General features: G+C 48.8%; 1 protein-coding gene across 1 annotated transcript; it reads left to right on the top strand.

The window, feature by feature from the left end:
- Positions 1 to 271: 271 nt before the first annotated feature.
- LOC120939701 lies at positions 272 to 14,213 on the top strand. Its single transcript, XM_040352033.1, has 4 exons — positions 272 to 620; positions 9,717 to 9,896; positions 12,301 to 12,381; positions 14,001 to 14,213. The coding sequence occupies exons 1-4, from the start codon at positions 459 to 461 to the stop codon at positions 14,184 to 14,186; spliced, it is 609 nt and encodes a 202-aa protein (XP_040207967.1). The 5' UTR covers positions 272 to 458; the 3' UTR covers positions 14,187 to 14,213.
- The last annotated feature ends 1,649 nt before the right edge of the window (positions 14,214 to 15,862 follow it).

Raw genomic sequence — 15,862 nt, 5'->3', positions numbered from 1 at the left:
TAAACCCTTGAGTGTCCATGGCTGTCCCGGCAGAATTTGGCTTGACGCAGACATGGCTGTCCTGGTAGGATTGGTAAACCCTTGACGCAGGCATGGCTGTCCTGGTAGGATTGGTAAACCCTTGAAGCAGACATGGCCGATCTGGCAGATGACAATCTTGAGTAAAAGACTGTAAAGTTCAGCGATGTCTCCAGCAGTGAGCAGGCTTTGTTTCTTTATCCAGCTTCCCTGTAACAAAACTTCCTTTGGGATGACAAGGTACACACGCCTTGTCATCGGAGGAATTAAGCCGCCTGTCTGGCTTTGACTTTCCCGTATTTGGTTTTAGGGCTTTAGAGTAAATCAAAGGCGAAGGTAAATAGGAACTCCCGGCTGTAATCCGCAACACTTTGCTGACCTGAGTCCAGGAGAACGCACAACCTGATCACCTCGGAAAGGGAGAACACAGTGTGTGGGGAATGGAGCACTGGATACAGACGGCACTGATCCTGGCGTTGTCCGCGGTGATTACAGGCGCCTCCGAGGATGTCGTTATTGACAACGCCATCAGGAAATGTAATCACAAGCTGGGGACTAACTTTGACTTCAAATTGGCTGACGCTCCACCCAAACAAATACAGGTAATCAGACCCGATCGGCAAACATACGTCACACCTTCATTTACATTGTATATACCAGGGGTCTCCAAACTACGGCCCATGGGCCACATTTGGCCCACTACAAGAAGTTATTCAGTCCCAGCTTGGGTCAGGGGTGTATCCTGAATGTGCAATGATTGATGATTCAGCTCTGTGAAGGCTGTCTATGGTCTTCCTTTCTGATACAAGGGGACGTATGGGGAGACTCTGAAAGTGGACTCTGATGGGGATTCTGACATAAGGGGGGACTGTGATGGAATCCATGATGTATGGGGGGACTGTGATGGGGACACTGATGTAAGGGGGCACTCCTGACTATGATGTATGTAAAGGGGGAATCTTATGGGGACCACAATGTATCGAGGGAGTCTGGTGGGGACCCTAAGGAAAAAGGGAACTCTAATAGGTACCCTGATGTAAGGCTAAACTCTGATGTAAAAGGGGACTCTGATGGGGACACTGATGTATCAGGGAGCTGTGATAGGGACCCTGATGTAAAGGGGACTCTGACTGTGATTCTGATGTATGAGGGGACTCTGATAGGGACCCTGATGTAAGGGGGCACTCTGATGGGGACACTGATGTAAGGGGGCACTCTGACTGACTCTGATGTATGAGGAAACTCTGATAGGGATGTGCTGATTTAAGGGGGGCTCTGATAGGGACCCTGATATAAGGGGGTAATCTGATGGGGGCCCTAATGTATAAAGGGAGTCTGGTGGGGACCCTAAGGAAAAAGGGAACTGTAATAGGTACCCTGATGTAAGGGGAGACTCTGATGTAAGAGGGGACTCTAATGGGGACACTGATGTGTATCAGGGAGCTGTGATAGGGACCCTGATGTAAGGGGGACTCTGATTAGGATCCTTCTGTAAGGTGAACTCTGATGGGAACCCTGATGTAAGGAGATCTGGTGGGAAACCTAAGGAAAGGGGACATTTTAATGGGGACCCCGATGTAAGGGAGGAATGAGATTGTACCTTTAATGTATGAGGGGACTCTGATGGGGCCCCTGATGTAAGAAAAGACTCTGATGGGAACACTGATGTATGAGGGGACTTTTGATAGGGACCCTGATGTATGGTGGGGCTCTGATGAGGATCCTGCCGTAAAGGGGAACTCTGATGGAAACCCTGATGTAAGCAGATCTGGTGGGGACTCTGATGTAAGGGGTAATTCTAATGGGGACCCTGATGTGAGGGGAGATTTTGATGGGGACACTGATGTAAGGGGGGGACTCTAATTGTGACTTGGATGTGTGAGGGGACTCTGATTGTGACCCTGATGTGTGGGGGGGGGACTCTAATTGGGACCATAATATGGGATTTTTTCAGTCCACAAATATTTGTAAAATATACAATGTGGCCCTCATACTGAAAAGTTTGGAGACTCCTGATATATACAGTTTGTAATTTAGGGGTATCCTCTATTGGCTGACCTCTATTGGATGGAGTGGGGAAGGGTTTGAACCCTCAGTCCAGTGGCGTAACTGTAGACATTGCAGCCCACACTGCAGCTATGGGGCCCAAGGGTGGGAAAGGGCCCCAACTAGGGGGGTTTTCCGATGTCTCCATTCCAGAAGAGCTGAGGTCAGATGCACAGGATCCTGCTGCCGCTGTTCACAAATTTCACACCTATCCTCCCGAGTGACTTGTTTGCCTTCAGGGCTTTCAGCGCTGAAACTAACCCTGTTTGCCTAACACAGTATTCCTGAGGCTGAAAAATTAAAAAGAGTGTCTTCTTAGCTAAAAAAGTAACATTTGAGGTTTGTAATTCCAAAAATAACTCTCTGGCCCGGATTCAGAAAGAGATACGACGGCGTATCTCCTGATACGCTGTCGTATCTCTGAGTTCCGACGGTCGTATCTATGCGACTTATTTTATAGAATCAGGTTCCGCATAGATATCCCTAAGATCCGCCAGGTGTAAGTGTTTTACACCGTCGGATCTTAGGCTGCAATTCCAGGCTGGCCGCTAGGTGGCGCTTCCGTATTTTTACGCAAGGAATATGCAAATGAGGATTTACGCCGATTCAGAAACGAACGCCCGCCCGTCGCTTTTTTTTTTTACGTCGTTTGCGTTCGGCATTTTCCGGCGTATAGTTACCCCTGCTATGTAAGGGGTATCCTATGTTAAGTATGGCCATTGTTCCCGCGCCGAGTTTTGAATTTTTACGTTGTTTGCGTGAGGCCCCATACACACGGGAGGATTTATCCGCGGATACGGTCCAGCGGATAAATCCTCTCGAGGATTTCAGCAGATTTTAATGCGATGGAGTGTACTCACCATCGCATTGAAATCCTCGCCGAAATCCTCTGGCGATGACGTGTCCTAGCGACGTCATTTGGAGCAATGCACGCTGGAAAATTTAGCCGGCGGCGCATGCGCGGTTAAATCGGTGCGGGGATGCGCCTGATTTAAATACTACACTCCCCCTAGCCGCGTGATTTGAATTCCGCCGGGGGATTTACGATACGCCGCCGCAAGTTTAGAGGTAAGTGCTTTCTGAATACAGCACTAGCCTCTCAAACTTGCGCCAGCGGATCGTAAATCAGATAGATTACGCGGATCTAAAGATCCGCTAATCTATCTGAATCTACCCCCCTGAGGCTGAAAAATTAAAAAGAGTGTCTTCTTAGCTAAAAAGTAACATTTGAGGTTTGTAATTCCAAAAAGAACTCTAAGTTTATGGAGTAATTGTGCATAGGAAGCAGGGTGTCACGTACCTGGTGGTTTGAGCCCGAATTGCAGAGGGAGGCCTCCCTTACAGCTCCTACCCCTGGTAAGGTAACAGAAAGCACAGGAGTGAGGAGTGGTACGAGTGCCTGGCAGGATCAACAGCGGAGGAAGTCAGTTCATAAGTCCAGGAATCCCTTGCAGGAGAGGAGACAGGAGACAGGAACAGGAGGGTAGACTGGAGCTGAAGTACTGGACTGGAACCAGGAACAGGAACCGCTGACAGGTTAGCAGGCTGGGACTGGAGTACTGGACTGGAACCAGGAACAGACTGGAGTTCACTGGGAGTAGTCAGGCAGGCCAGGTCAGATATCAGGCGGACATCAGAGGAACCAGAGGAACAGGCAGGAGAGAAGTCAAAAGCAGGCCAGAGGTCAGGTGCAGGCAGATAGCTGGGATAGTCACAGATAGGATAGCCGGGTATTCACAGGTAAGTCTCAGATCAGGTTAAGGCACACGGATTGCTGTAGAACAGAGGTGCGGACGCGCATGTACACGCGCAAGCGCAATGGCGCCTGCGAACGGGCGCCAGTGAGCCTGGAGCGCCAGTTACTGGCAGGATCTTCTTTTTTTTTAGCTGGAACTTGGTGGAACTCAGTTCCACCACCTCTGGCTCAGGCCCTCTCTTTCCTGTTCACCTATATCGCTTGTAAACACAGAAGTCTGGCTTCTGTGTTTACAAGTGACCGTTTGTCTCCCAATGGCTCCCACTGAGTGCAAGATGGGGGTCAAGGGAGATGCAGGTGCCCAGGGTACAGTGCAGATGCCGACACTCTCACTGGATAATCTCGCCCTGCATCCTGCCCCTTTAAGACCCTCCCACTGCTAGTGGAATTTGACCACACCCACAATTTGATGCAGTTAGAGGGGGTTTTGAGGGGTTGTGGTTGAGTTGAGTTCCTGTACCTATGTTCTGTGGTAAAAAAAAAAGCCCTGCATAGGAGTACTAGCAATACTAGCAATGATGTAACAATATAAATGTAATCAGGGTCGGAATAAGGGGTTGGGCAGGAGAGGCAGCTTCCCTGGGCGCAGTGGAGCAAGGGGGATAGAGAATAGACACAGGGCAGTAAACCCAATGTGTTAACAGTGGGGGAGGGGGCGCAGTTCCTCATCCCTGCCCTGGGCGCCAGACAAACCTGTCCCGGTACTAATTGAAATGTAACTATTTTTGATTATTATCTACTAAACCACAACGTTCAGTATTTTGCTGGCTGGGATGGTAGAAGAGGTGGGAGGGCCTAGAATTTACACCAAAGTCCTAAGATTTTATACTTCGACAAAGATCAGTCGATGCTGAAAAATTGTTGGTGAAGGACTCAGTAGTTAGCTGGAGAATGAATGGTAACGTTTCTTGCCGGGACACTGCTGCTCCTCCCTAGGAACTTCTATCCTCCGCTCTGGTCCCTGGCAGTGCACTAATTATATTGACAGCTTTCGTGCTCCCTGTCCTAGATATAGACATTGCGTTAGGATCAGGGGTGTACCTACAGGGGTCACAGGGGTCGCCATTGCGACCCGGCCCCATGCTTCGTCCAGTCTGCCTGTATCCCTGGTGTAGCGGTCAGGGGTTACCGCCATTACGATATTCCATTCCACCAACCCAAGACAGCTTCCGACACTCCACAATCCAGCAGACACGACCCATTGGATTTTCCCCAGAATAATGAGACACAGCTCTGTTCTCTGGTTCCAAAAAGATTGACACTTTAATGGTAAACTCAGCTTTCTTATATACAGTTAGAAAGCACGCTGCAGTAAGAAAAGGGACAATGACACACTCCACCCACAATATCACACAATGGATGCTAACGAGTCCCCCTCAATCCACATCTTAGACAGACTTTCTGACTCCGCGATAAGCTATTCTCACCTGCTACACAATCCACATTCCTTTAGTGAACATAAGTCAGACGTCTGACCTTTAGAGTGTGTTAACTCACAACACATATTAGCATCAATAGAACTTTCACACAATACAGGGTTAGTTAGCATAGCACCATGAAATATCTTAGGAGCCAGGCTTAATTAACACAATAGACAATAGAATGCAATCACAGCAAGCGTTATCGCTACAGCCAGGTAGCTGGAGGTGATTAACATCAATTAACATCTCAACAGTCTATGTTCCACATTGAAGGAGACACTCTATTGACCTGTTGTGTTCAGAATGAACAACTTGTAATATTTCAAGATCTCCTGCAATACATGAATTATCATTACTGTCCCATCTCATGTAATCCGAGATATAATTTCTCAGTCCTCCTATGCCCCTAGTGGACATAGGATGGCCCTAGACCCAAGAGTCATTGGTGAAGCTGAAACAGGAGTACCCCACATCCTTCAAGAGCCTCTGGGTCCCACGGGCCATACCGTTACACCTGGATAGAAGGAAGGTGGGGCGATGGCATGTAGAGGAATTGATCTCTCCGTGTAGCAGCTGAACGCCCACTTCTCCTCCTCTCCCTCCCGCAAAGATTCAGTGGCTGCAGGAGAGAAACGGAGGCAGGGCCGGTTCTACCACTAGGCATACCAGTGGCCTAGGGCCACTGGTATTTTCTTCTCTCTGCAGCAAGCAACTAAGGCTCAGCATCAGCAGGCAGCCGCCGCTCCGTTCACACATAGGCCCAGATTCACAAAGCACTTACCCTGACGTATAACAAGTTACGCCGATGTAAGTGCAAATGTGCGCCGTCGTATCTGTGCACCAGACCCACAAACAGATATGCGCCTAAAACCAGGCTACACCCCGCCGACGTAGCTTGCTTACGCCGGCGTAGGGTGGGCACACATTTAGGCTGGCCGCATGGTGCCGCTCCCATTGATTAGCCATTCAAACATGCAAATTAGGGAAATACGGCGATTCACGAACGTACGTGCGCCCGACGCAGGCTAGGCGATGTGCGTGTAAATTGTACGTCCGGCGTAAAGTTATTCCCCATAATGGAGGCGCAACCCAACAGCAGACATGCAAAGGTCTGCACCAGGGAACACAAGCCGGCGTATTTTACGTTGGAGGTGTGTCTGGCTGGGCGTAGGTTACGTTCACGCCGTACGCAGTGATCCGGCGTAGTTTAGGCAGTCGTTCCGACGTGGTTGTGAGCAGGTGCAGGGGGATGCGTCCACGTCACGGCGCATGCGCAGTTCGTGATACGTATCTGTCTGGCGCTCGGCCCATCATTTGCATGGGGTCACGCCTCATTTGCATGGGTGACGCCCACTTCCACCTAGGCCGGCGTACGCCTTCGAAACCCACGCAACGCTGGCGCAGCGTTGGGAGCACTGGCTTGCCGAATTCCATGCTTGCCTCTCTGCGCTGCGTTGGCGTAGTATACAGTGGTTATTCTACGGCGGCGTAATGTGCGCCCACACTCTGTGAATCTGGGCCATAGTGTCAGAGGCACAGCGGCGGCAGAGGACTGCGTCTTTGTCCCAGCTCCCGAATGAATGGAAGGAAGCAAACATTCACCGATGGGCACTGGTGAGGCTGCATTTTATGGACGCTGGTGGGGCTGCTTTTTGATGGGCGCTTCATTAAAAAGGTGGGGTATACATGGGCAGGGCAAAGGGGGTGGAGTCAGGGGTAGAGCCAGGGGGTGTAAAATGAGGTTTCGCCTAGGGTGTCATGAATCCTTACACCAGCCCTGAATGGAGGGCATCAGTTTCTTTGCATGTCGCTCCCACCGCCTCCCTACCCCTGTCCTGCTGCCCCCGAGCCCCTCTGTGATTCCCTTTGCACCTGCCTGGGTATTCTGTACCAAGTAAAGCTTCACCACATTTACCAAGGAAAGGCAGAGGCAGAGTGCTCAGTCTATTTGCCTTTAGTAAATCCTCCCAACCTCAATCATAAATTTTTGCTGACATATTTAAGTAGTGACAAGAGAACCTCTAAGCCTCCATTCACACCTAGTAAGAATGCAATTGCTTATACAGATGTGTTTGTTTTGGCATTTTTGCACACATAGATACACACATGTTGTTTTTTAAAGTGGTTTGCATGAGCTTTTGTGTGTATTCATGCTTCTGGGTGGGAGAAGAGAGGGGGGGGAGTATTTCAGGTACAAAAACATGTAACACTGCTTGTGTCACATGGGGGTGCGTCTATAGTCCATGGGGACAAAAATGTATAGAACAACTCCAAAAAAAAAAAGATTATGTCCCTTTCTGGTTTTTGAACCTATGAGGGAGTGAGAGTAGAGATGTGAACAGTCTTAAAAAGAAAGAAGAGAGAGGGATAGAGAAAGATAGGGAGAGAGAGATAGGGGTAAGACGGTTGAGACAGGGGGGGGGGGAGAGGGGAGGAAAGGAAGAGAGGGGGGGGAGAGAGAGGGGGGGGAAAGGAGGGGAGAGGGGAGGGAGGGAGGGGGAGGAGAAAGGGAGATATGGGGAGGAAAAGAGAGAGGGAGAGAGGTGGACAGAGAGAGAGAGGGAGAGAGAGGGGAAAGCGAGAGGGGGAAGAGAGTGGGATAGAGAGGGGTGAGAGAGGGTGTAGAAAGGGAGGGGAGGAGAGAGGGGGAGAGAGTGGAAGGGAGGGGTGGGAGAAAGAGAGGGGGGAGAGAAAAGGAGAGGGGGGAGAGTAGAGATGCGAACAGTCTGTACTAAAAGAGAGAAGAGAGAGAGGGAAGAGAGAGGGATAGAGAAACAGAGAGATGGAGAGAGAGAGAGAGAGAGAGAGAGAGAGAGAGAGAGAGAGAGGGAGAGAAAAGGGGAGAGGGGAGGAAAGGAAGAGAGAAAGAGAGAAGGCAGAGAGAGAGGGGGAGAGAGAGAGGGGGGGAGAAAGAAGGGAGGAGAGGGAGAGAAATGAGGAGAGAGGGGGAGAGAGGGGAGTGGGGGAGAGAAAGGGAGAGATGGGGAGGAAAAGAGAGGGGGAAGTCAGTGGGATAGAGAGTGAGAGAGAGGGGAGAGAAAAGGGGAGAGGGGAGGAAAGAAAGAGAGAAGGGAGAGAGGGGGGAGCAGGGCCAATCCGCCCTATAGGCTCACTATGCAAGCCGCATAGGGCCCTGCAAAGCTGCGGAGGGCAACCCAATTTACTAGAGGCCCCTCACCCCGCTTCTCAACTTGCTGGCTGCATGGGAGAAGAGGTAAGAAGCCAGCACCCCCCGCTTCTCACTTTAATCTTTAATGTGACATGTCACTGTCGGCAGGGCTCCCTCCCCCCCCCACCCCCCCGCTTATCAGCTTTAATGAGACATGTCATTTTGCTTAGGGCCCAAAGGAGGTCAGGATCGGCACTCACTGGGGGGGAGAGAGGGGGAGAAAGAGGGGGGAGAGAGAGAGTGAGAGAAAGGAGGAGAGAGGGGGAAAGGTGGAGGAAAAGGGAGAGGGGGAAGACAGTGGGAGAGAGAGGGGAAAGAGAGAGAGGGTGGAGAAAGGGAGGGGAGGAGAGAGAGGGGAAAGAGAGAGAGAGAGGGTGGAGAAAGGGAGGGGAGGAGAGAGAGAGAGGGGAAAGAGAGAGAGAGAGGGTGGAGAAAGGGAGGGGAGGAGAGAGAGGGGAAAGAGAGAGAGAGAGGGTGGAGAAAGGGAGGAGAGGAGAGAGAGGGGAAAGAGAGAGGGTTGAGAAAGGGAGGGGAGGAGAGAGAGGGGAAAGAGAGAGAGAGAGGGTGGAGAAAGGGAGGGGGAGGAGAGAGAGGGGAAAGAGAGAGAGAGAGAGGGTGGAGAAAGGGAGGGGAGGAGAGAGAGGGGAAAGAGAGAGAGAGAGGGTGGAGAAAGGGAGGGGTGGAGAGAGTGGGAGAGAGAGAAAGAAGAGGGGGGTGAAAGAAAGAGAGAGAGGCGGAGAGGGAGATAGGGGGAGAGACCTATCGGTGCCTATCAGTGCTGCATATCAGTGCCCATCAGTGCAGCCTCTCAGGGCTCATCACTGCCAACTACAAGTGCCCCATATAGGTGCCCATCAGTGCAGCCTATAAGCGCACATCAGTAAAGGAGGAAAAAAAATTGCAAAAAAACAAACGTTTTTTTTTTTTCAACATTTTCGGTCTATTTTCATTTGTTTAGCAAAAAAATAAAAAACCCCAATGGTGAAAAAATACAACCAAAAGAAAGCTCAATCTGTCTGAAAAAAATGATAAAAAATTTCCTATGTGTACATTGTTACACGACCGCGCAATTGTCATTGAAAGTGCGGCAGCGCTGAAAGCTGAAAATTGGCCTGGGCAGGAAAGGGGGTGAAAGTGCCCCCCCCCCCCCGGTATTGAAGGATTTAAGAAAAAATCAGGTAATTTTGAAAATGATGGCAGCAACACATCTCAAAAAAGTTGATGATAGAGGACAACAAAAAAAACTGTCAAAGTACAACATATATCCTGTAGATATAAATGTATTAAACAATTCTTTGTCCTGCAGAGCGGTGGTTTCTTCTTCAATTATGCGTCCTATCAGCATCCCCCCGACCCTCGCCTCGCCCGCCTCTTCCCGTGGCTCCGCCAGCCCTCCAGACATCGGTTCATACTGACGACCACCTGGAAGAAACCGCCGACAGAAACCACAACGGTGCGACCCGGAAGAGGAGACGCCAGGAACATGGTACATTTAATGTCCAGTACAGTCCGATCGCTATTCACTTGTACCCCACACCCTGCGCTGAACTTCTGGGTTTACAGGAGCACCCTCGTACGCACCCCCCTGCCTCTCATGCTGTCATTGGCCACAGCAGGGCTCGGGACAAGGGGTGGGCAGAAGGGAGCGGCTGCCCTGGGCACTGTGATATGATGTGAGGTGGGGGGGGCACCTCAAGGATATTGGGGAACAGGGAGGGTGGTAGGGGATAAGAATTGTTCTAGGAGGGGAAATTAGAGGTATGTGTCAGAAATGGGAATTTGGAGGGATTTGTGTTGGGAGGGGGGGGGGTGGGTAAAGAGGATTTGTGCTAAGAGGGTAAATTTGGAGGTTTTTTTGTGATAGAAGTGATATGGTAGAGGGGGGAAGAGATTTGTGGTAGGAGGGGATTTAGTTTTTTTTGGGGGGGGGGGGGATTGGTGCTAGTAGGGATGATTGGGGAGGTATTTATGCAAATTAGGGGGTGGTGGTATTTGTGCTAAGAGGGGGGATTTGGAGGGTTCGTGCTAGAAGACGTGATATATTAGAGGGGGGAAGGAATTTGTGGTAGGAGGGGAATTGGTGAAATGCATTAGAAGGGGGCGGTCCTAGGGTTTTTTAACGAATTTCGACAAATTTGTAATCATTACGTTCACTAACAGCCAAAATTGAAAGGAAATTCCAATACTTATAATTTAATAGTTAGTTATTTTTACATAAATAGTTAGTTATTATTTAGAATTTTCTGATTTTCTTTCTTATTCTCGCATTTTCGAATTTACTAATTTACTAATTTACAAATTTCCGAATTTTCGAATTTTTTAAATTTACGAATTTACAAATTTTCGAAAGTTACTAATTTACGAATTTATGAATTTACAAATTTATGAATGTATGAATTTACGAATTTTCTAAATTACTAATTTATGAATTTACTAATATACTAATTTAGGAATTTAGGAATTTTATGAACTTAAGAATTTATGAATTTACAAATCTATGAATTTACAAATTTACAAATTTATGAATTTTTCAAATTTACAAATTTTCGAAATGACTAATTTATGAATTTATGAAATTACGAATTTACAAATTTAGGAATTTTCGAATTTAGGAATTTCCGAATTTACAAATTTTTTGAATTACAAATTTAAGAATTGCAATCATAAAAAATGACCTGAAAAATAAAAAAATATAAAAAAAAGCAAAAACAAACAATTTTTTCGTCAGTGCACATGTCTAGTGAGGACTATAATTTTTAAGGCTGTGGATAAAATATAAAATAATCATGGAGACAAGTGATAAATAATTTTTTTTTCTTAATAATTAAAAAAAAATGTTTAAACCATATAAAATAAATCTGACTGTAATAAGTTTGTAATAATAGTTAGTTATTATTTAGAATTTTCTGATTTTCTTTCTTATTCTCGCATTTTCTAATTTTGTAAATTACGAATTTACAAATTTCCGAATTTACAAATTTACAAATATATGAATTTACGAATTTACAAACTTATGAATTTTATGAATTTATAAATTTACACATTTTTTAATTTACGAATTTACGAATTTTCAAAATTACTAATTTACGAATTTATGAATTTACAAATTGACAAATTTATGAATGTATGAATTTACGAATTTTCGAAATTACTAATTTACGAATTTACCAATATACTAATTTATGAATTTACTAATATATTAATTTATGAATTTATGAATTTTATGAACTTACGAATTTATGAACTTACAAATCTATGAATTTACGAATTTACAAATTTACAAATTTATGAATTTACGAATTTTTCAAATTTACGAATTTTCGAAATTACTAATTTACGAATTTATGAATTTACGAATTTACAAATTTAGGAATTTAGGAATTTACGAATTTTTTGAATTACAAATTTAAGAATTGCGATCATAACAAATGACCTGAAAAAAATATATAAAAAAAATGAAGCAAAAACAAACAAATTTTTCGGCAGTGCACACGTCTAGTGAGGACTATAATTTTTAAGGCTGTTAATCATGGAGACAAGTGACTAATAATTTTTTTTTTCTTAATAATTAAAAAAAAGGTTTAAACCATATAAAATAAATCTGACTGTAATAAGCCCCCCCCCCCCCACCCCCGGCAGTGATATATGGTTTGTCCCATCTACAGGGACTGTCTCTTTTTCTCGACAGCTTAGTCTGCTTGTAAATGTGCAAAAAAATGATAAATAAAGTTCTGTGAAATTAAAAAAAGGGAAATTCATATAGTGAATATCAGGAATTCCCCATAAAGACTTCTCACTATAACGGGAATTCAGTTTGATTGTATTGAAGAATTAATGAGAGATATGAGGATTCTTTCATCTCTATAAGGCGTGTCTTCTCTTCCCTGCAGATAATGAGGAGCTGCTCTGCATATCTGACCAATCAGGAGCCTGCAAAATACGTCCTCACTTGTAACAATGTCCCCCAAGAGGTAACCTATTCCTTTACAATGTATCAATGTCATCTCTACTGCAGAGAAGTCTTCCCTTTCACACTGGGGCGGTTTGCAGGCGCTATTGCCCCGCTAAAAATAGCGGCACTTTACCACCACCGCACCTCTCGCCCCAGTGTGAAAGGGGCCTTAGAGATTTGTGCGCAGTGTGCATTAAAGGCTGCAGCAAGTCAGATAAAGCCCCGCCTCATTTTCTTGCTGGGGGTGCCCAGCATCATCTAGCTCATTCCTCCCCAGCCTGACTGTCCCTGACGGAGGGGGGAAAACAACCAACCCCCGTGGCACCTCAAACCCCTCCATCCCCCCCCGCGCTGTCTACCGGACGGTCCACCGGCACTTACCCCATCCAAGCGGCGGGCATCTAAAGGAGTGGCAGGGATCGGGGTACCAGGAAGCGGCGGGGATTGGGCATCCAAGGAGCGGCAAGGGATCGGGGTACCAGGAAGCAGCGGGGATCGGGCATCCGAGGAGCGGCAGGGATAGGGGTACCAGGAAGCGGCGGGGATCGGGCATCTGAGGAGCGGCAGTGATCGGGGTACCAGGAAGCGGCAGGGATCGGGAATCCAAGGAGCGGCAGGGATTGGGGCACCAGGAAGCAGCGGGGATCAGGCATCCGAGAAGCGGCAGGGATCGGGGTACCAGGAAGCGGCAGGGATCAGGCATCCGAGGAGCGGCAGGGATCGGGGGACCAGGAAGCTGCGTGGATCAGGCATCTGAAGAGCGACAGGGATCGGGGAACCAGGAAGCGGTGGGGATCGGGCATCTGGGGAGCGGCAGGGATCGGGGGACCAGGAAGCTGCGTGGATCAGGCATCTGAGGAGCGACAGGGATCGGGGAACCAGGAAGCCGTGGGGATTGGGCATCCGAGGAGCAGCAGGGATCAGGATACCAGGAGGCAGCGGGGATTGGGGTACCAGGAAGGGGCGGGGATCGGGCATCTGAAGAGTGGCAGGGATCGGGGTACCAGGAAGGGGCGGGGATCGGGCATCCGAAGAACGGCAGGGATTGGGGTACCAGGAAGTGGCGAGGATCGAGCATCTGAGGAGCAGCAGGGATCGGTGTACCAGGCAGCGGCGGGGATTGGGAATCCGAGGAGCGGCAGGGATCGGGGTACCAGGAAGAGGCGGGGATTGGAATCCGAGGAGCGGCAGGGATCGGGGTACTAGGAAGCAACAGGGATTGGGCATCTGAGGAGCGGCAGGGATCGGGGTACCAGGAAGAGGCGGGGGTCGGACATCTGAGGAGCGGCAGGGATTAGGGTACCAGGAAGAGGCGGGGGTCGGACATCTGAGGAGAGGCAGGGATTGGGGTACCAGGAAGCGGTGGGGATCGGAATCCGAGGAGCGTCAGGGATCGGGGTACCAGGAAGCGGCGGGGATCAGGCATTCGAGGAGCGGCAGGGATCGGGGAACCAGGAAGCGGCGGGAATCAGAAATACAATCAGAAACAATATAAAGATTTACAAATACCCGTACCTGACAAATCTACTGCAGTATGAACGGGCCTATAGTGGAAAGAAATAGCCCTGGCCCATAAAGGGGGGTAAAGGTATGAGAGCTGAAGGAGTTAATTGCATTTTTTTCTTTGCTCTTCTCCAGGGGAAGGTTGAGGAGAAGACAATTGAGGTTCCTCTGATAAGCAGCACTATGAAGAGCAGCACTATGAAGAGCAGCACGGTGGCGGTGGAAGAATCGGAGATGGATGAGGACGAGGAGACAGACGACACCTGGGACCTCTCCCGATGTTTGGGATGTATCTTTGATTTATTAAATTCAAAAGGTTAATGTCAAATAAAAAGCTGCTAACAATGATTGTCTGCGGAGAGCTCATTGCGGTGACAACCCCAAATAAACCAAAACAGTGTTTACTTTCAGGGGGGGGCAGCAAACCCAATAATGAACTTCTATTATCCGATCCCTTTAGGTAATATTAGATGGGGGCCGCCCTTACCTGCCGAGGATACAACTGGACAGTGAAGGAACAGAAGCAGACTGAAGGGCTCATCCTTCTGCTCTATTTTCCTGTCAGCATATCCTTTGTAAGCACCAACAGTGGGGTACTATTCCTCCTACTTCCCTCCTCACCTCCATCAACAAGCTATTCCTCCCACTGACACCAATGATGGGCCACTATTTCTCCCACTGACCCCAATGATGGGGCACTATTTCTCCCACTGACCCCAATGAAGGGCTAGTGGGGCGCTATTCCTCCCATTGACACCAATGACAGGGTCATGGGGGGGGGGCAAGGCTCATTGGTGGAGATGGGGGAGGCTCATTGGTGAAGGAGGGGAGGCTCATTGATGAAGGTGGGGAGGGAAGGCTCATTAATGGAGGTGGGAAGGGAAGGCTTGTTGATGGAGGTGGGGAGAGAAGGCTCATTTATGGAGGCTGGGAGGGAAGGAACATTGATGGAGGTGGGGGAGGGAAGGCTCATTAATGGAGGTGGGGAGGGAAGGCTCATTGATGGAGGTGGGGAGGGGAAGCTCATTGATGGAGGTGGAGAGGGAAGGCTCATTGATGGAGGTGGGGAGGGAAGGCTCATTGATGGAGGTGGGGGAGGGAAGGCTCAATAATGGAGGTGGGGAGGGAAGGCTCATTAATGGAGGTGGGGAGGGAAGACTCATTGATGGAGGTGGGGGAGGGAAGGCTCATTGATGGAGGTGGGTAAGGAAGGCTCATTGATGGAGGTGGGGAGGGAAGGCTCATTGGTGGAGGTGGGGGAGGAAAGGCTCATTGATGGAGGTGGGGAGGGAAGGCTCATTGATGGAGGTGGGGAGGGGAGGGAAGGCTCATTGATGGAGGTAGGGCTCATTGGTGGAGGTGGGGGAGGAAAGGCTCATTGATGGAGGTGGGGGAGGAAAGGCTTATTGATGGAGGTGGGGGAGGAAAGGCTCATTGATGGAGGTGGGGAGGGAAGGCTCATTGGTGGAGGTGGGGGAGGAAAGGCTCATTGATGGAGGTGGGGAGGGAAGGCTCATTGATGGAGGTGGGGAGGGAAGGCTCATTGGTGGAGGTGGGGGAGGAAAGGCTCATTGATGGAGGTGGGGAGGGAAGGCTCATTGATGGAGGTGGGGAGAGAAGGCTCATTGGTGGAGGTGGGGAGAGAAGGCTCATTGATGGAGGCGGGGAGGGGAAGGCTCATTGATGGAGGTGGGGAGAAAAGGCTTGTTGATGGAGGTGGGGAGGGAAGGCTCATCGATGGAGGTGGGGAGGGGAGGGAAGGCTCATTGGTGGAGGTGGGGAGTAAAGGCTCATTGATGGAGGTGGGGAGTGAAGGCTCATTGATGAAGATGGGGGGTGGCCTGTGTAGTCCGATCCAATAGAAAAGCTACTGGAGCTCAAATTGCTGGAAAAGTGAATGCTGGTTCTGATAGAAAGGTGTCAGAACACACAGAGCATCGCAGTTTGTTGTGTATGAGGCTGTGTAGCCACAGACCGGTCAGGGTGCCCATGCTGAC

The sequence above is a fragment of the Rana temporaria genome, chromosome 5 (assembly GCF_905171775.1).
Source record: "Rana temporaria chromosome 5, aRanTem1.1, whole genome shotgun sequence".
Classification (NCBI taxonomy): Eukaryota; Metazoa; Chordata; class Amphibia; order Anura; family Ranidae; genus Rana; species Rana temporaria.
Note: the sequence above shows the minus strand (reverse complement) of the source record. Positions and strands in the feature narration are given on the sequence as shown.